At 47.1% G+C, this 20,960-nt stretch overlaps 1 protein-coding gene and 1 long non-coding RNA gene across 2 annotated transcripts in view; one reads left to right on the top strand and one right to left on the bottom strand.

Moving 5' to 3' along the window:
* Window positions 1-6,995, bottom strand: part of CCDC183 (coiled-coil domain containing 183) — a 28,067-nt gene extending 21,072 nt beyond the window's left edge. The window contains exons 1-5 of the mRNA XM_027829856.3: window positions 6,926-6,995; window positions 6,018-6,139; window positions 4,667-4,744; window positions 3,316-3,483; window positions 2,188-2,292 (exon numbers count right to left, since the gene is read on the bottom strand). Of these exons, the coding sequence (XP_027685657.1) occupies window positions 2,188-2,292; window positions 3,316-3,483; window positions 4,667-4,744; window positions 6,018-6,139; window positions 6,926-6,995 (543 nt within the window). The remainder of the gene's footprint in view (window positions 1-2,187; window positions 2,293-3,315; window positions 3,484-4,666; window positions 4,745-6,017; window positions 6,140-6,925) is intronic.
* On the top strand, window positions 1,763-19,624 carry LOC122463106. Its single transcript, XR_006286114.1, has 3 exons — window positions 1,763-2,220; window positions 16,572-16,651; window positions 19,251-19,624. It is a non-coding gene; the product is annotated as an uncharacterized LOC122463106 (long non-coding RNA).
* Window positions 19,625-20,960: the final 1,336 nt, after the last annotated feature.

Raw genomic sequence — 20,960 nt, 5'->3', positions numbered from 1 at the left:
GGCCTTGGAAGGAAGAGTCAGGGCAGGAGGCGGGGCCTCGGGTGTCTGATTACCAGCCATTAGAAAGGTGGCAGCCCTCCAAAGAGGGCCAGCATGGGGCTTGGAAAGGGAAGCCATCTCACATATCTGGGCCTGTAAATCCCAGAGCCAACTCCCAGGGATAAGGCTGTGGCCCAGGAGACAGGAGCTGGTCTCAGTGAGACGATTCTCACTGGACCAGCACAAGTCCATGGGGCCGGATGCGCTGCATCCGAGAGTGCTAAAGGAGTTGGCGGATGTGATTGCAGAGCCATTGGCCATTATCTTTGAAAACTCATGGCGATTGGGGGAAGTCCCGGACGAGTGGAAAAAGGCTACTGTAGTGCCCATCTTTAAAAAAGGGAAGGAGGAGGATCCTGGGACCTACAGGCCAGTCAGCCTCACCTCAGTCCCTGGAAAAATCATGGAGCAGGTCCTCAAGGAATCAATTCTGAAGCACTTAGAGGAGAGAAAAGTGATCAGGAACAGTCAGCATGGATTCACCAAGGGCAAGTCATGCCTGACTAATCTAATTGCCTTCTATGACGAGATAACTGGCTCTGTGGATGAGGGGAAAGCAGTGGACATGTTGTTCCTTGGCTTTCGCAAAGGTTTTGACACGGTCTCCCACAGTATTCTTGCCAGCAAGTTAAAGTATGGGCTGGATGAATGGACGATAACGTGGATAGAAAGTTGGCTAGATTGTCGGGCTCAACGGTAGTGATCAATGACTCCATGTCTAGTTGGCAGCCGGTATCAAGTGGAGTGCCCCAAGGGTCAGTCCTCTGGTCGGTTTTGTTCAATATCTTCATAAATGATCTGGAGGATGGTGTGGATTGCACCCTCAGCAAGTTTGCAGATTACACTAAACTGGAGGAGAGGTAGATACGCTGGAGGGTAGGGATAGGATACAGAGGGCCCTAAACAAATTAGAGGATTGGGCCAAAGAAATCTGATGAGGTTCAACAAGGACAAGTGCAGAGTCCTGCACTTAGGACGGAAGAATCCAATGCACTGCTACAGACTAGAGACCGAATGGCTCGGCAGCAGTTCTGCAGAAAAGGACCTAAGGGTTACAGTGGATGAGAAGCTGGATATGAGTCAACAGTGTGCCCTTGTTGCCAAGAAGGCCAATGGCATTTTGGGATGTATATGTAGGGGCATTGCCAGCAGATCGAGGGACGTGATCGTTCCCCTCTATTCGACGTTGGTGAGGCCTCATCTGGAGTACTGTGTCCAGTTTTGGGCCCCACACTACAAGAAGGATGTGGAAAAATTGGAAAGAGTCCAGCGGAGGGCAACAAAAATGATTAGGGGACTGGAACACATGACTTCTGAGGAGAGGCTGAGGGAACTGGGATTGTTTAGTCTACGGAAGAGAAGAATGAGGGGGGATTTGATAGCTGCTTTCAACTACCTGAAAGGGGGTTCCAAACAGGATGGATCTAGACTGTTCTCAGTGGTAACTGATGATAGAACAAGGAGTAATGGTCTCAAGTTGCTGTGGGGAAGGTTTAGGTTGGATATTAGGAAAAACTTTTTCACTAGGAGGGTGGTGAAACACTGGAATGCGTTATCTAGGGAGGTGGTGGAATCTTCTTCCTTAGATATTTTTAAGGTCAGGCTTGACAAAGCCCTGGCTGGGATGGTTTAGTTGGGGATTGGTCCTGCTTTGAGCAGGGGGTTGGACTAGATGACCTCCTGAGGTCCCTTCCACCCCTGATATTCTATGATTCTGTGATTCCAGGTAGAGACTGGCTTGAGCCAAGACTCTGGATCCAAACACCCAGGAGCTGTGGGGAAGTTGCAGTTTACAGCTGAACACTATGGCTGGTTTATCTCTAGCTGCAAAGCAGACCCAGCACAGCAAGATCATTAGTGCAATCAGCTTCTCTTAAACAATGCACCTGGCACCTGATTTCCAGGTGGACAAGGGGTTGTCTTGAGTGATCCCCTCTGGCCAATGTCTGGAACTGCTCCTTTATGCTACTCCATGGTCCATGAGTTGGGTTCTAGTCCCATCCCACAACTGTTTTGCTCTAAATTAACGAATTAGAGTTTGATTCTGCCCACACCAGTGGCAAAAGGTGGGGCCCTAAGGTGGCATTATGACCCTGTTGGGGCATACGGTAGCCTGGGGAGATCATATGGCGGGGGGAGGAGGCTCACATCCTTCAGGAAATCAACCATCTTCAGATACAGGTAATAAATCTTTTCACCAGTCCTGATTTTCATAAGCATTTTCTCTGTGTTATTCTCCAGCTGACGAATCACCTGCAACAGAGAAGGATCTTGTGTCGCTTTGCTGGGTTGCCTGGAACATGAGACTGCTCCTGGGGACCAGATGGGCCAACTCAGAGCCCTGGGGCTGGCTGGCTAGGGCTGCAGAGCCCTCAGGAATGGGGAGGGCCAATTGGTTTGGTGCTCCAGTAGACTTATATTCATTTAAAATTTCTTTTTGACACAGCCCCGGGGCTCTCCTCTGGAAGGTTAGGATTCTTCCAGGCTGCATTGCCCTTAGCCATGGACTGAAGCCCAGCATCCTCCCCACGAGAGGCCACTGACTGTGTGAGCTCCTTTCTTCTGGCGGCTACAGGGGACAGGAAGGATACTGATAATGGATTCCAGCTAGGGGTGACAGTGGGAAGGCTGTGTGCTGCTGGTGTACAGAGCAGGGCAGCCAGCCTGGGAACTTCTGGGTGCATGAGCCCAGGAAATGGGGTTTCAGACCTGCCTCTCATCTCCTCTCTTTGCTGCTCCTGCCCAGTAGCGTTAGTAGGTTGGTTTGTACTGGGCCCAGGTTCTCTTCCGCTGCGGACTTTGCGGTACTAGCGATGCAGTGGAAGGACTGGGGTCAGTCTCTGCAGCCAGGGAAGGTCTGGGGTCACTGTGTGGCCACCCCTCTGGCTGAACTAGAATTGGAGATGGACTCCCCAGGGGGTTCCTCATCCAGGCCTCTGCAGCTGGAACAAGGTCCCTGTGATGTGGGGCCTTCACGGTGCAGAAGTGCAAGTGAGCACACAGGTGCATGTATGGCCTAAGTGTGCACATGCATGAGTGTGCTTGGATGGGTATGAGTGCCCATGAAAACTGGGAAGGACATGGGGACTGTCCAGAGGTAACCATCATCCAAAAAAGCCACATCTTGGGCTGGTTCCAGAGATGCCCATGCCCCTGCAGGGCCAACTGAAGTCAGTTGGACCTGTAAGTTCTCAGCCCTTCCCGGGACCTGGCCCATTGCTATTACCACAGATTTCTGGCATGCACAGTCTTCCACTGGAGCTGAGCCCTTCTCACCTGCTGTTGTATCTGGCCCTGTCTGTCCACTCCTTCCATGTCTGCCAGGTGTCGCAGCTTTCTCTGCAGCCCCTCCAGCACCCCGCCCCGCCTCTTCACCTCGTACAGCAGCACATTGTGCACGTTCATTCTGTCAAAGATGGAGTTTTGCAGCTTCTCTCGGGCGGCCTGAAAGAGACACCGTGGCACTCAGGGAGCACTGGGGGGGCTCACCCACGAGCAGCCTGCAGAGGGCTTGGCCCCAAATGAGCTTCTGAACCACCCCACCCTCAGCCAGCCCAAAGGCAGCCTTGCGATAGGCAGAGATCCCAAAGGGAGGGGAGCCAGGGATGAGGTGATGGCTACAATGGCTGCGGATTGTGCATGGCAGGTGCCCAGATACCACAGTGACAGGCAGCAGGATAAGCCCTGAGATAGATGTCAGACCGAGCCTCGAGCTGGAGTCCTGCTGGGTGCAGGCTGGGAGATCTGGGCTCTGGGGTGTGGGTTTGGCCCAGTGTAAAGAGTGGGGCCCATCACTGGAGTTCATGCAAGCTGAGCTGACACACCGGGTGAGAATCCATGCAGGGGCTCTTTGCAGAATGCAGATCTGGGTCTGAAAGTCAATGGGAAAGTCTGATGCTCTAATCCCACCAAAGCCTGGAAATCAGTAGCACACACCTGTGCTCCCAGAATCCCTCTCCTCTGCCTGGTGCTGCTCCTGCCAAGGGAAAACAGGGCCACTGGGGCTGGAAGTGACCGCTGATCTGCCAGCAGTGAGGGCCCCAGCTGAGCTGATGCTGTAGCCCCTGCTGCTCCCATGTTAACCTCTGGCATGTCTTGAATCCAGCAGGAAGGGAAGGTCCCTAGCTAGGGTGAGGACAGCACTGGGGCAGTATGTCACAGTGACGAGGCTTTGAACTGACAGTAGCTGGTGTGACTGGCAGGAACACATTGTAACACAAGGGAGCCACATGAACCTTCCCTGGGGTCTCTGATGCACACTGCCACTGTTCAGAGATCTTCTCTGTGACTATAGCACAGACCCTCCTGCTCCAGAAACAAAGGCCTTGCCACCTGAGCTAGAGGAGAATCTCCAGTAACTGTTAGCAGTATAGGGTCTATGGCACACAGTCGAGCAGTTCTGATTCCATCCAGCACAGGGTGGTGGGACACACATGAGTGTGTTCACACATGCACACACACTCCCCAACTCACCACAGTACAGACCCCTGGAGCAGAGGTTTGCTGGCATATCACTGAGAGGGACAATTTCCTTTAGGGCCACCTCCAGTCCCCCTTCCCCCGTTTTCTCTGCTCTGTCACTGGGCAGTAAATGCCAGAGAGACTGGGTGTGTGCTCTGCCAATTACCTCCACGGTGCTCCTGGCTAAAAGCATCTTCAAGCGCTTTTGCTCCCAGCATGCCTGGGAAATCGTCACCTTGTCATACTGTGGGCAGGAGAGGAGCAGAGAGAAACTTGGGATCAAAGTTCTACTACTAATAATCTGTGAGTGCATCCGCACACAGTAATTGTTAATGCATTATTCCCAGTCAAGGGCTGACCTCCCTCCCAACCCCCAGCTACGGGAGCATCCTCAGCTGCCAATGGCTGAAAGCAAGGCAGGGTAAGGCGAAAGTGTCTACACATTTTAGGGGCCTCAATTTTTGGCTTCCCTTCCTGAGACAGCTAGAACCAGCCTTTCAGAGGGGCTGAACTTCCACGCCCCCGGCTGACTAGTGTGGGTGCGCTCAGTGCCTCTGGAAACCAGGCGCAGGATAGATCATGTTGGGGCCCAAAGCACAGATGCCCCAAACTATGCCATAGTGACTTGCCCAAGATCTCACAGCAAGTGAGATTGTCAGAGCTTGGCTTAATACTCAGGAATTCCTGGGCCCCCGTTTTTACTCAGACTGCTAGGCCATACTGCCCCCTGTAGCCAGCCCAGTTCTGACTAGCAGGCCAGTTTTCAATGTCCAAGTGGCAGAGCTGCTTGGGGCAGCTGTAGCTGGCCCATGAAGAAACAGCCCTGCCCCACGGAGCTCACTCTGCACTGCTCACACTGGGAGCACACACGGGTCACTGCTGGGGGAGGTCAGCATTGTGGGCAGGGGAGCCTGGAAGGCAGCACAAGGGTGATGGGGAGAAGGATCCAAAGGGGGCACGGAGGGAGGGGAGCAGGAGGAGAGCTGGGCAGGGCCTCCCTGGGAGAAGCAGCCTGCCTGTGCTGGGGGGCACAGCGGGGGCAGTGCCCGGAGCTGGGGAAGTGCGTGACATGGGCAGGACGGGGGTTAGTAGCAGCCCTGGCTGGGCAGCGAGGTGGCTGAGGGAGTCCAGGGGAGAGATGCCCAAGGCTGGGAGCAGGGTTTGGGGGGATGAAGAGAAGAGGGGCAGGCTGGGGTGGGCAGGGGGCCCGGGGGGCTGCAAAGCTGGGTGGCGGGGCAGGAGAACAGGGACCAAGGGGGCAGGAGGGGATTCCAGGCAGCAGTACCAGTACTGAATGGTATTTCCCTTGGTCTCCTGCTGGCCCCGGGGGTGGAAGGTGAATCCGCTCAGACCTGCACAGTGTTGGAGAGCCTCAGCTGGAGCAGTTTGGGGTGCTGGGGCTCAGGGATTGCACACACCCTGATGGCTCTCCGGGTTAGGCTTAGCAAGCTTGCCCCTTGGCGTAAGGGCAGAGCCAGGCGCTGGCACAGCAATGCCCCAGCTGGGGGCGTGGGTACCTTCTGAGCCACGCCCAGGGTGCACATCTCGTTGTGCACATTCCCGCGAAGGAAGCTGATGAGCCCTTTGTTCTGAGTGAGCTTCTCCTCCGTCGAATGCGCAAAAAGCTTCTTCCCTTGTTCTAGAGGTAAACTGAGGATCTCAGTCAAAGGGCAGACCCAGGTCCCTCCCCACGATGCGCCAGGCTCTGACAGGGCAGGCCTGGCACTGCATGCTCCACTGCGAGTGGGTGGAACTCACCGTCACAGAATTGGTGCCCAGGGCACGTCACTGAGGTGACCAGCTGAGGATCTGGCTCCACGTTTAACCCCCACCCCTTCTGGATTGGATAATTCTATGGAAACATCTTGGGATTTCCATTGTAGAGGCAAAATTCTGCATCCTCAGCCAGCCACACATTGCTGCTGCAGAAGCCAGACAGCCCCATGCACCCGTGGTCTGACCTACAGCAGCCCCCACCCAGACCTTGGGCAGGTGACTCCCAGTCCTGGGTGCCCCTCAACAGCTCCTGTCACCGAGGGCCAGCACAGCAGCCTCTCAGGGTTTTTTTGCAGGACCCAGACCTCCCTCTGCCCAGGGGATTTCTGGTGTGTGTCCATAAGTGTTAGGCAGCCAGGATTTGGACCCATATTTCTAAAGGCTCACAATGCCCATCAGGCACCATTGAGGGTTATTGGTCGCTAGACCTCCATGCCCACCCCCATCTCCCAGCTCATCAATATCTGTGGGGTTTCCTTCTCCCCCATCTCATCTGAGCCCTCTCTGGAGCCTGCTGCAAACCCAGCTACAACCTCATCGGCCCTGCTGCCTAGGATTGCACTTGGCTCCTGGGTCCCGGCAGCTTGACGGGCTCAGGAAGGCTTTTCACTCCAGCCTGTCACAGCCTGGCCAAGAAAGAGAGCATCACCTTGCAGTGAGATGATGGCACGCAGCTCCCGGATCTGCTGCTTGATGTCCCTCTTCCTCTGGAGCTTCATGGTGGCAGAATGAGGCAGAGAGTATCCTGTCACAGTCACTCAGACTTTGGGTCCCTGCCTGGAGACACTTCTAGCCCTCTCCTCCCACCAGCCGCTGAGCAGGAGAGAGATCTGCCTTTAGAATCAGCTTTTCTATTGTCCTTTGACTGTGACATCAGGAGGATCTTTGTGACACAGTCACGCATCACCGGGTTCTCAGTGGTGGCAGTTGGGTGCGTGTGTGTTCTCTTTGCGTGCTGTCACAGCCCTGCACAGGGAGCTGGTCCAACAGGCCTCAATAACACTACCTAGAAAGACCACAGACTGGGTTCGGTGGCAAAGGCCTTGGCCAGGTTTATTGTCAACGGAGCACGGCCCTAGGACCCTGGCTCCCTGGTTACAGGGACACTAGCACATGTATGCCCATGACAATGGACCAGATCAGCCAGCAGTGGGACTGTCTGCTGCCCCCTCAGCTGGACACAGGTGAGCCCCTGAGCCCCAGCACCCTCCAGCGACTGCTCCTTCCACACACCGATACAAACAAGTTCATCCATCAGCCTGTCCTCCCATCCTTGTCTTACTTGGGGTCGTGTGTTCCTGTGCCAGCTCCCAGGATTGTGCTTATATCGCACCTGTGTGCTGGGGTGGGCCTGGGCTTGCCTTCCGGAATGTGTTTACATGAATACCCAGGGCCTAGGACTTCCTGGGAGTGCCTGTGTTTCAGCAACGCGAGCTATGCCTTTGCCAAGTTCATGTGCAGGACATGAACTTCTAAGCAAGCATCTGGTTTATGATGATTGGCAATCCCTCGATTCGAGGATGATCTATACCACAGATTTGCATATGGGTCCTGAAATGACTCAGGAGTCTGATCCTGGCACCGCAAATCCACCCACAGTAGGTACAGACATTTTGTGGCAGGCCAGCGGCTTGCTGGGAGAAAGTTATTTCTTTTTCTTTCCTCCTCTTTCTCTTTTCAGCTTCAAGGACAAGACACTTCTCCACAAAGCGGGCTACTGCCTGATGGAGGATATGGCGCCATTGGGGTCGGTTGGTGGCTTGCTCCTCCCAGCTTGTGATGTCCACATCAGTTTTCTTAAGATACACTTTCAGTGTGCCTTTGTAGCATTTCCTCTGACCACCACAGGATCTTTGACTATGGGTGAGCTGAGAGTAGAGGACTGGTTTTGAGAGGCGAGAGTCTGGCATCCGCACCCAATGTCCAGCCCAGCGAAGTTCGTGCATAAGAATCATTGCTTCACTGCTGGTGACATTGGCTTCAGTGAAGGATGCTGGCGTTAGTGTGGCGATTTTGCCACTTGATGAAAAGGATCTTCTGGAGGCATCATTGGTGATACCTCTCCAGACTCTTGTGGTGCTGTCGATAGGTCACCCAGGTTTCGCATCCATAGGGGAGTGTAGGAACAACAATTGTCTTATAGACCTGGATCTTGGTGTCCTGCTGTAGGTCACAGTCCATGAAAACGCATCGGAGCAATTTCCCAAAGGAAGCATTTGCGCACTAGATCATGTGCTGGATCTCATTCTCGATTTTTGCATTTTGAGAAAGTTGGCTACAGAGGTAGCAAAAGTGCTCAACTGTCTCCAAAGTCTGACCCTCGATGGAGATTTGTGGTGGGTCATGTGCAAGGCTTGAAGCAGGTTGATAGAGCACTTTAGCCTTCCCTATATTGAGTGAGACTGTCTCCTCTTGAAATCTAAAGTCTTCAGGGTGTTGGGAGGTATATATACATTGTGATTCATATATCCATGTAATATGTTATAGGTCATTGTGGCCTGGTATGAATGACGCGTGCTTGACATGAATGCGTGCATTGCAAGTTAGCAACCAAAGCAAGGACTTAAGGTCAAGGACTATTAGAACTCTGTGCAAAAACAATCTTATGTTCTGAGAAAAATATGGAAAATCATCAGAAAAGGAAATAACACCAGCTGGACTGATATAAAATTGTATAAGAATTGGAGGAAATGGCACACCTGGGATCATGGCGGCCCGCCCAGGATTGTCTCTTTGGAATTGTGTGGGTAGAAGGCCTAGTAAACAAAGGCAAAGAACTGATGATGCGACGGAATGGACTATAAATGGGTGCCTATGATTTCTGCAAATCGGAGTCGTTTATTGATCCAAAGTCCCGTGTGGATATAGATGTGGTTTTCGCCAGCTTCCCGCAACTTATGATCCTATCCTGACGGAAGGAACCTTGATTGGCCAATGGGACCATTCTGACCTTTGGACTCTGGTATAGTATGTTTGGGGTGTGAATGCGGAGTGAGTAAGGTTTGTTTTGTAATCAATAAAGAGCATTTAGAGCAGGGGCAGGCAACCTATGGCACGTGTGCTGAAGGCGGCACGCGAGCGGATTTTCAGGGGCACTCACACTGCCTGGGTCCTGGCCATCGGTCTGGGGGGTTCTGCATTTTAATTTAATTTTAAATGAAGCTTCTTAAATATTTTTAAAACAGTATTTACTTTACATACAACAATAGTTTAGTTATATATTATAGACTTATAGAAAGAGACCTTCTAAAAACATTAAAATGTACAACTGGCATGCGAAACCTTAAATTAGAATGAATAAATGAAGACTTGGCATGCCACTTCTGAAAGGCTGCCGACCCCTGATTTAGAGTATTATATACTAACACCGTGTCCAGTATCTGCTTGCTCCCGTATCCCATAGGAAGACCTCTATTGCGGGTCTAACAAGTGGTGGAGAATGCGGAGGGGAGAGAGATATTAAGGAGTGCCGGATTTCGAGATGGGGTCTTACAATGTTGGGGGAGTCTTTATTTAAGACTAATAAGGGTGATTCCTTATTTGTGAAATGTGTGAGGAAAAAAAAACATGTGAGATACCACGTGGTGTTAGTGTAATAATGTTTAAAACACTGTTTAAGAAGAGAAGTAAAGGAGTGGAAGAGGCACCGCAGTGGACTAAAGTTAAAGTCCCTTCTCTGTTAGAGAAGGCAATTATTGCATTTGGGACATGGTCTTGGATGGAAGGTGCGGTGGAACCAGATGTAATATTTGATACCTTAGAGAACATGTTTGAGAAATATGTACAGCTGTACAAGCCTAATGCCAGCAAAAAGCAAACGGCTGTAGTATGGCTGTTGTGGCAACCTGTAAAAAAGGTAATTGCATGTAAGGGGGAAATCTGTGAAGAGTTACAAACATTACACGAGAATTTTAAAACTTGCCAGGAAAATATGGAATGGGAAGTGAGGCAGGCACAGATGATGCAAACTCAGAACTAATGGGGAAACAAAATAGGGAACTGGAGAAAAGAATGATAGATTGGGAAAAGATTAAAGCAGACAAAGATAAATTAGACCATCAAGTGATAGGAATGAAACAGTTAATTCGAGATTTGTCTAAGGAAAAGGAAGAGGCAATCGCAAGCATTTCTCACAGTTGGTGCCAGAAAACTATAGCAGCATTGAAAAAACAAGAGCAAATACAGGAGCTGCAAGTTGTGGCTGTATGTCAGAAAGAGAGAGATTTGGATTTGGATTCCAATGATATTTGGTATGGAGAGGATTTGTGAGGGGGGTCAAGAGAAAAGGAAATTTGGCCAACATTGAGAGGGGCTTTGTACTATGTTGAGGGAAGAAATAAGAAACTGCTCGGGAGAGCCTAAGTCAGGAAAGTCTGTAGCAGCGAGAGAACCGAGATCAACCATTAAGGATGCAGCGGGGGAGATACAGTCAGAGCAGACACAAATAATCCTTGCTAGTTCATCAGACTTACAATTGATGGTAAAGTCAGTAGGCCCAGTGAATATGAAAAATTTAGCCACATGGCTAGTACAGTGGGCAGAATTAGGAGGAACAGAGAATTTAAATATGAGTGAATTTTAAAGATTAATCAGGGCAGCTACCACTGGACAGATTAGACAGGCAGTAGATAGAGTGAAAAATGCTTTGGACAGGCAGCCAGAAGCACAACATCTGATACCATGATTTATTATGCTGTTAGGGAAAGAGACAGGTCAAAGACCCATGAAGGTGTTATCCAGTGCAGATTACATGAAGCCTGGAGATTCACCCAGGGATTACCTGTTAAAGAGAATAACTTTGGGATTTGTTACCAGCTTTGCCTGTTACTTTTGGGTATGCTCATTTATTAGGGTTACTCTCTTGGGGGGGGGTGTCTGTACTTCTATCAATGTACTGCTTGTGACACTTGTGTTCTCACACGGAGCTCTACCTCTCCCTGCTGCAAGTTCCCTCCCAATGGAGCTATCCTGGAGGACCCAGGTTCCCCAGGGCTGGGTTCTTCCAGCCCCAGAATCAGATGAACACACAAACACAGACACATTAACAGAGCAAATCTGAAAGGACCAAGTTAATCAGCACTCCCAAGCTGACCCCTTATATGTGCCAGGACTCAGCAGGCCGGGTCCAACAGCACCTCCAAGCTGCCACCCTCCTATGCCCCTGGTTCAGCACGTCTCTACCCGACTTCCACGTTACAATTGTTCTGGTCGTAACCCACAGGAGGAGCAAACCCCACAGGATTTTTCAGCACTGCAGAGATCTTTAGCTTAGGTACGAGGAGCATTGCTGCAGAGCGAATGAGGAAACCAAAGAACACCAACGAGGGGGAGAGAAAGAGAGAAGCAACCAGCTTAATCATGAAAGTTATTTATTGCCAGGTAATAAACATAAGGGAGCCAAGCAAACAAAACCGTTATAATATTGAATCTAACTTAAACTTGATTATGAACGTCAGGTTTAGAAAACTATAACTGATCACGCAAATCAGGGTCAGAAGGCTATATCTAGAGAGAGAGAGCTGGGTTCTCACCACTCCGTGAAGCTGGAATCGATCAGGGGTCCCAGGTGGTGGTGGTAGCTGAGGGACAGGCAGAGCCCCCAGCATGATCAGTCAGGAGAAGCTGAAGTCCCAATGGACCTGATGCAGATTTTGGATCCAGGCATCAGAGCACTCACTTGAGCATGGGTCGGGGTTTTTGTAGAGAAACAACAGTGGTTCAAGGGAGAACACTAGATTTGTTTGTGTAAACTGATGGCTCAAGGGAGTATCCCAAAGTTGTTTTGTTCAGGTTAGATAATGGGAGCTGATCATCCCTGGCTATGGGTGGTGTTCCTTGGAGGGAGCTCACAATGTAATTAGGGAGCTTCACTATTTTGGATTTATTACTAGAATTGGTCTGATAACTACTGAGCTGGGTGTGTGTAGGTGTGGGTTCATTAACATCTGGAGCAGAGATCCCCCATCATGCAGTGCTTCCCTGCTTTTCTGGTCCCAGAGTTCCATGCGGTTCTTGCCTTGGAATCTCTGTTCTCCATTCTATATGCTAATGGAGATGCCTCCTTGTCCCATCTTTGATGTAAATGAGGCTAGGGGAGTTTCTTTAATCCTGTCACCCTTCTCCCAGGGGTTTAGGTGTGTCTCCCACTGCCTTTTCATTGCTTTTTGTAAGTCTTTCTTCTGATCAGTTTTGCTTCAAGCAGAGGCTGCAGGGGGGAAGGTCTTTCGTAAGTCAGACAGGCTGGGTACTGCGCCCTAGTTCCCCAAGAACACAGAGCTGCAAGGTTATTGGCTGGAGAAACTGGAGGTTGCCAGACATGTCACAGATGGTTCTTTGATGGCAGTTAATTTGAATCAGAGGCAATTTTGGAATGATGTGTTTAAAGGATTAGACAGACATTTTTTAGCGCCGTCTACTAATTTGGTGAACCAAGCAGCCCAGGATGAGGGGTTAACTGTTATGGATGCACTGGAGCACTGGATAGTATGCCAAAGAATAATTAAAGGGGGAAGCCAGGTAGAAGGATTGAAACCCAGAGTACCTTTTGTTGAAGCAATAACATATTCAAAGGAGAGTGCTGATCGATCAGGATACCGTGAGAGAGGAAGAGGCCGCGGTAGAGGACAAAACATCCCACCTCAAGGAGGTAGAAGGTGGAATAATCAAAATGAGCCCCAAAAGGGAGTAGACATGGAGACGTGGGATGGGAGACGAACTGATGAATTGACCAGAGAAACGCAAAGGATGGAAGGAGAAATGTTTAAGGAGCAGAAAAAGGTTGCAGCTGTGCAAGCTGAGGGTTCAGCGAAACCGGCTCCACAGGGAAGCCCGGATGACCAGTCGCTCCCCCTGGAAATGGGTCCTGAGGAGTGGGAGACGGTAACTAGAGTACGATGGGATTCAAACGGGAGTCCTAGGACAACTGTCACTGTGGGAGATAATGGACCCAAAAGTGCCCTATTGGATAGTGGGGCTGGTGTAAATATTGTAAATAGAAGTTGTGATTTGACTCGATATGTGTCAGAGATCATTACAGCAGCCTCCTTTATTGGGGAAGGAGTGACAGGAAAAATGTATCATTCAGTCAAAGTAGCTATACCCAGAGAGAGTGGGGGATTTTTGTTGTAAAGAATCAATGTTTCAGATAGATCAGGCAGCTGAGCCAGTAATCCTGGGGACTCCTTTTCTGAAGAGGAATCGGGTCGTTTTGGATTTAACGAATGGAGTTCTGTGGCATGTGCCCGGCTGGATGGAAAGTGTCCTGACAGCAGGGTACACTCCAGGAATACGTGCTGCAGACGCAGTGGAGGAGATTATACTGGATCAACAGGATGTGGGTAAAGGGGTTTCCCGACGTATGGATTAAGAATAAAGCAGAATGTGGTAAAATCAAAGCATGTGTTAAAATCATGGGGGACGAAGTGCCACCACAGAGACAATATAAATATCCTTTGCAAGCAGAGGCAGGAATTAAGAAAATAATTGAATCATTAGAACAACAGGGAGTGATTGAAAAGGGGAATTCTGCATACAATAGCCCAATCTGGCCTGTATTAAAAGCCTCTGGAGATTGGAGATTGACAGTGGATTTAAGACAAATTAATAAAGCTACCCCGCCTCCCACACCCCTCCAGGCACCAACAGTAGCAGATCTACCTCAAGTAATGGCAAGAATACAGGGGGCCCTAAATGGGTCTCTGTCACAGATTTGGCAAATTGTTTTTTCACCAACCGACTGCATCCCAATTCTTGGGCCTGCTTTGCGTTTACTTTCAAGGGAAGACAGGACTTATTTAAAAAAATTCCCCAGGGCCTGCGCGGTGCCCCGGCTATTGTACACCAACATGTGGTGTGAATGCTGGATCAATTATCCAAAGAGGATCGGGAGAATGTCACCTCATATGTAGACAACAGATTAGTGTGGGGGACACTGAAGAGGAGGTGACTGAGCGGACTACAAAAGTGTTAAGAGTAATCCAGGAAACGGTTTTCAAGGCTAACAAAGAGAAAGCCCAACTAGTGCAGAGAAGAGTGAATTATTTGGGGAGCAAGGAATTCAGGTAGATATTTACCAAGGCCAGAGGATTCTCATGCATTGAGGGTGATGTTAGGAGGGTTTAACTATTTAAGGAGACACACTTGGAATTCTGCTGCTGTAACTGGACCCTTGTGGAGTTTACTAAAAAAGAAAGTAGAACAGGACTGGGGGCCGGAACAAGAAAAAGGTCTTTGTCATTTAAAACAAGCCTTGATGCAAACTCCAGCTTTGAAATTCCCAGAGATAAACCAGCCATTTGTGATTAAGTTGGCAGCAACTCAACGAAGTCTAGTGGCGGTATTGATGCAGGAAATTGACAGGAAGTTAATCCCGGCAGCATACAAGTCTAGAAGATTAACTCCTACGGAGCAGCAGTTTGGGATCTGTGAAGGAGAATGTTTAGCTGCTGTGTGGGCCATTGAAGCTTTTGCTTTGACTGCTGGCCCAGCCGCTATTCTAATGCAACACCTCACTCTCCCCTGAAGTATATTTTACCAGGGAAACTGCAGGGGAAAGGCGTATTAAATAGCAGGATGGCCCAATGGACCTTGATGTTAACTAGCAGAGATGTTACTTATGAGAATAACAAGCAAGCAATGATGTTACCATATGCCCTCCTGACGGAAGGAGAGAAGCCTGAATGCCCACTTCCAGAAACTGCACCAAAGTTAGTTGAAGAAGCACCCCCGGTAGATGAAGTGTTAAGCAGCAGGGAAAAAGAGGTTTGGTTTACAGACTGTAGTTCATACCATGAGAACTCAAATTGAGGGGGAAACTATTTCTGATTCTATGAGTTTGACTTCAGCTCAGGGAGCAGAGGTCAGAGCTCTTGGTGATCAGCTTAAACAGAAAAATAATGTTGCAGACTGTCTTTATGTCTATATGAATTCAGACTTTGTGGAACAAGGATTGTTATACCGGATTGGGATTTGGAAAAAGAATCACTGGGAAACAGCTGAGGGGAAAAATGTGGTCCAAAAGTAGGATTGGAAATCTATCTATGATTGGTTGAAAAAAGACCCAGGAAAATTAAGAGTAAGACATATTAAAGGTCATCAAAAGCGGGAAGGGAATGAAAAATATTGGAATGATAAAGTGAATGCATTAGCTAAATTAGCAGCAAAGGAACCTTTGGGAGTTATTTCAGAGTAACAGCCGTGTTAGTCTGTATTCGCAAAAAGAAAAGGAGTACTTGTGGCACCTTAGAGACTAACCAATTTATTTGAGCATAAGCTTTCGTGATGTGCCATAGGTTGCCTGCCCCTGGAATAGAGAATACTCTCTTTAAGATAAAACAAATTGGAATATGCCCTGAGGCGCAAGAGGACGTAGAAAACTTTGTTAAAAACTGCATAAGGTGTACAGCAGATGGGTATAGACCACCGAATTCGGGACCCTTGTTGCACGAAAGAATTTGTGGGGCCATGGAGTAGAATACAGGTTGATTATATTGATAAATTGCCTAAGACCCAAAGGGGGAATCAGTATTTATTAGTGATAGTAGATTTCTTTTCTCATGGGTGGAGGCGATTCCCACCAGAAATCATACTGCAGAGACCACTGCCAAAAAGTTGCGAGAAGTAGTGTTTAGAAGTAGTGTTTTAGTACTGTTTACTTTACTCCAAAAGTAATTGATTCAGATAATGGGCCACATTTTGTAGGAAGAGTAATTAAAAGTTTATTAAAAACCTTTGGAATTAGCGATCATCCTCCAGGGACAGTCGAAAGGACAAATCAAACTATTAAACAAGCTCTATGCAAAGTAGTGCAAGAAACTGGCAAAGATTGGGATGATAAATTGCCAGTGGTATTGGTGGGAATACAAAGTAGTGATCAGCTGGGTCCTGGCTACCTGTCTATCAAATTCTCTTTGGAAGGCCTATGAGACTGTGGAGCCCTTTACTGTATGAGGAAGAAGAAGAAGAAGAGGTATCAGTTACCAAATGGGCAAGGGAGTTACCAATAGAACTTAAGAAAATGGAATTTAAACTGACTGACGCCATTGAAAAAGCAAGAGACTATGTGGATTCTCATGTGGCTCAGGACAGTAAATTATGGAAAATCAGAGATACAATAATGTATTTGAAATTAACATCGAAAAATCATGTCCTGGAGTCTAAATGGGTTGGACCATTTTCCATCATGAATAAAATGTCACCTACTGTAGTGCAGATTAACAAGGGGGGAAAGGGAAAGTGGGTCCACACATCACAATTAAAGTTATGGATTAAATAATGTTCCTTTCTTTTTCTTTTAGTTTATCTTCCAGAGGGAAAGGAATGCCCAGTTGCACCAGAGATTATCCTGTATGGACCTTGGATTTGGAGTTTGTATATGGTGCTACAATTTTTGTAATTGGTTTATTGCTTATAAAAAGAAAAGGAGTACTTGTGGCACCTTAGAGACTAACCAATTTATTTGAGCATGAGCTTTCGTGAGCTACAGCTCACTTCATCCGATGAAGTGAGCTGTAGCTCACGAAAGCTCATGCTCAAATAAATTGGTTAGTCTCTAAGGTGCCACAAGTACTCCTTTTCTTTTTGCGAATACAGACTAACACGGCTGTTACTCTGAAACCTGTCTTTATTGCTTATGTGTGCATTATATTTTAGGAAGAAAAAAATAATACCGGAGCTTGAGCGAAGATAGACGAGGCTAGTGTAAGTATTTAGAATCATACGGCTGGAAGCATCAGACATTATTCCTATGGAATAATGGCCATGGGTGCAATATTGAGGATCCTCATAATTCAAAAAGGGTGGCAATATGGTTTCTGGCTTTTATGTTTTTTGAATATTTGGGGAAATTTAGGGGTACATGGACATACATATGGGAGCATCTCTAAGATGGAGGTGTGGATGACAGGGAATTATACATTTGACTATTCGTGGGACAGAATGGGAACACAGGATCAAACAAAACCAGATGTAAAGAAAAACCTTTTGAGGTAAAATTTGAAATATGGTGGGAAGATGGCAAAAATGTGACATGGCAGTATCTAAAGCCAAAAGTTTTGGAAGAGCAATGGAGATATTTGTACATACTAAGGAGGGAAGGTCACCTAAGGTTTAGATTTAGTAATGATGAGAACAATCTGAATATGAGTACTCTGAATTGTATCTTTTGGAGTTTGGGATTTGATGTAGTCACCCTAGATGTGACTAATGAACAAGAACTGGCTATTACTCATGTGGGATGGAGTGAGTCAATGGCTCTTAAATTATGGGAATATGGTGTAGTAGCAAATCCTTCCATAATGATAAGATTGAGTTGTTTTAGGAAAATCAATGGGGGAATATATTTTTGGGGATATGGTTGTTTTTTTTGTTTATTAATCAGATACCACTAAACAAGATTGCACCAAGAATCATGGCAGATGAGCACCCATATAGGAGGGGAGAAGTAATTGAAGCCCCAACTGTTGTGGATAAAACAATGTGGTTGGAAGGAGCGTGGCAACAACAATGGGCAGACGGGACTATACAAAATAAGAGAGGTATAGGGGAATGATCGTAGGTAGTATTGGTGCTGGAGCTGGAGTTTTAAACTCATTTGATATTGAGACGTTACAAGGGAAAATGTCAGCTTTGGGTAAGATTTTGGGGGCTATACAGGCACATGTGACACAAAATTTTGGTGGATTATCAGAAAAAAGAATAAGAAGTGTGGAACTCCAATTGAAACAAGCCCAAGCCTTGAAAATCTCTCTAAATGTAAATCTATTAGGTGTGTCGGGGATGACAATAAAACTATACTAGCAATACAATGTGTACAGATGCAAACTTAGGGGATACAGTACATAGAAAGAATGGTCAATCTGTCAAGTAATGGGCAATGGCCTTTTGAGTGGTTCAAAGATCCCCATATATAGAATCAACGAATTACAGGGTGAAAGAAATATATGGAGTTTAATTGGGATCAAGCCACTCCGTGGGGAGAGTAGAAAGGCAGAATGCTGTTACACAACACAGGGAAGCAACGAAAAGCAGCAATCGACTGGGTGTTGTCAAAAATTATTAATGGAGAGTTATGGCAAATAGAAATAAGTGGGACACACTTGATTCAAGAAGAAGGGGATTATAAATTAGTAGAATTAACGAAACATTGTGAAGAGTGGGGATGAAGCAAATGGGCGTGCTCACAACTAACTTAGTCCCTAGAGGGATGTCATTTGAACCATTCAAGCGGACAATGTACCATGCAATATTTAGCCTCTAATGGCACAAGAGTGTTTGATTTAGGCAATGGGTGTATTTGTGTGATAACTACTGAAAAACATATATTTTGTGGAGGTATGACAGAAAAAGGCCCAATTGAGTTATGTAAATGTAATGTAACAGAGGTCAGTATGAATGGAATTATTTACCGAGGGGATCTATTTTTAAAAAGGGAAATCGTTTGGGAACCAAAAGGTGCGGACCGGGCCTTTGATCTGGGGATACATGGGGAACAGTGGGGGAAAACTGATGAATGAAAGCGAAAAAATCAGGCAATATGCAAAAGATGTCTCCAAGCCTGCTCAGCTGGGGAAAATTAACATCCTGATCCACACGGGTCAAATATTAAACCTGGGGAAAGAAGGAGAAGAATTTGTGATTTCTCATTGGTTTGATGTTTTTAAAGGATGGTCTCCCAGGGTACCAGCTCTTCTAAATTTAATGCTACATCCTAGTGTGATATTATTTGCATTAATGAGTTTGTTAACCTTTATTATACTCTGAAACCTTTATTATGCTATGTTTATACTGCCAAATAACAAAGTGACAAGAAGTTTTGGAGCAAGTGATCTATAAAATTGAATTGCTTGCGAAATTATAATGTGATACAGTAAGTAATGGCATTAATCATGTATCAAGGGAGGGAATGTTGGAGATATATATATATATATATATATATATATATATTGTGATTCATATATCCATTTAATATGTTATAGGTCATTGAGGCCTGGTATGAATGACGTGTGCTTGACATGAATGCGTGCATTGCAAGTTAGCAGCCAAAGCAAGGACTTAAGGTCAAGGACTTATAGAACTCTGTGCAAAAACAATCTTATGTTCTGAGAAAAATAAGGAAAACCATCAGAAAAGGAAATAACTGATATAAAATTGGATAAGAATTGGAGGAAATGGCATGCCTTGGATCATGGCGGCCCGCCCAGGATTGTCTCTTTGGAATTGTGTGGGTAGAAGGCCTAGTAAACAAAGGCAAAGAACCGATGATGAGACGGAATGGACTATAAATGAGTGCCTATGATTTCTGCAAATCGGAGTCGTTTATTGATCCAAAGTCCCGTGTGGATATAGATGTGGTTTTCACCAGCTCCCCATATCTTATGATCTTATCCTGACGGAAGGAACCTCAACTGGCCATCAGGACCATTCTGACCTTTGGATTCTGGTATAGTATGTTTGGGGTGTGCATGTGGAGTGAGTAAGGTTTGTTTTGTAATCAATAAAGAACATTTAGAGTATTATATACCAACACTGTGTCCAGTATCTGCTTGCTCCCCATCCCGTAGGGAGACGTCTATTGAGGGTCTAACAATATGCTGATGATTGTGTCATCCTTGCGCACACTGAGAATGACCTTCAGCTCATACTGGTTTTTCTTGCAAAAGCTTACCGAAGCCTAGGACTCTCACTCAATATTGACAGGTTTCAGAGTAGCAGCCGTGTTAGTCTGTATCCCCAAAAAGAAAAGGAGGACTTGTGGCACCTTGGAGACTAACAAATTTATTTGGGGATAAGCTTTCGTGAGCTACAGCTCACTTCATCAGATGCATTCACTGGAAAATACAGGGGGAGATTTATATACACAGCGAACATGAAACAATGGGTGTTACCATACACACTGTAACGAGAGTGATCAGGTAAGGTGAGCTATTATCAGCAGGACAGCGGGGGTTGGGGGGAAACTTTTGTAGTGATAATCAAGGTGGGAGATTTCCAGCAGTTGACAAGAACGTCTGAGGAACAGTGTGGGGGGTGGGGAATGAACATGTAATGACCCATCCACTCCCAGTCTTTATTCAAGCCTACACCAACATTCCACACAAAGATGGACTACAAGCCGTCAGGAACAGTATCTCCGATAATGTCACGGCAAACCTGGTGGCTGAACTTTGTGACTTTGTCCTCACCCATAACTATTTCACATTTGGGGACAATGTATACCTTCAAATCAGCGGCACTGCTATGGGTACTCTCATGGCCCCACAGTATGCCAACATTTTTATGGCTGACTTAGAACAACACTTCCTCAGCTCTCGTCCCCTAATGCCCCTACTCTACTTGTGCTACATTGATGACATCTTCATCATCTGGACCCATGGAAAAGAAGCCCTTGAGGAATTCCACCATGATTTCATCAATTTCCATCCCACCATCAACCTCAGCCTGGACCAGTCCACACAAGAGATCCACTTCCTGGATATTACGGTGCTAATAAGCGATGTTCACATAAACACCACCCTATACCAGAAACCTACTGACCACTATTCCTACCTACATGCCTCCAGCTTTCATCCAGACCACACCACACGATCCATTGTCTACAGCCAAGCTCTGCGATACAACCGCATTTGCTCCAACCCCTCAGACAGAGACAAACGCCTATAAGATCTTTATCAAGCATTCTTACAACT

Source organism: Chelonia mydas, chromosome 16, assembly GCF_015237465.2.
Source record: "Chelonia mydas isolate rCheMyd1 chromosome 16, rCheMyd1.pri.v2, whole genome shotgun sequence".
In the NCBI taxonomy this organism is placed as follows: Eukaryota; Metazoa; Chordata; order Testudines; family Cheloniidae; genus Chelonia; species Chelonia mydas.
The sequence above is the reverse complement of the archived record's forward strand: the minus strand, read 5'-3'. Positions and strand labels throughout refer to the sequence as shown.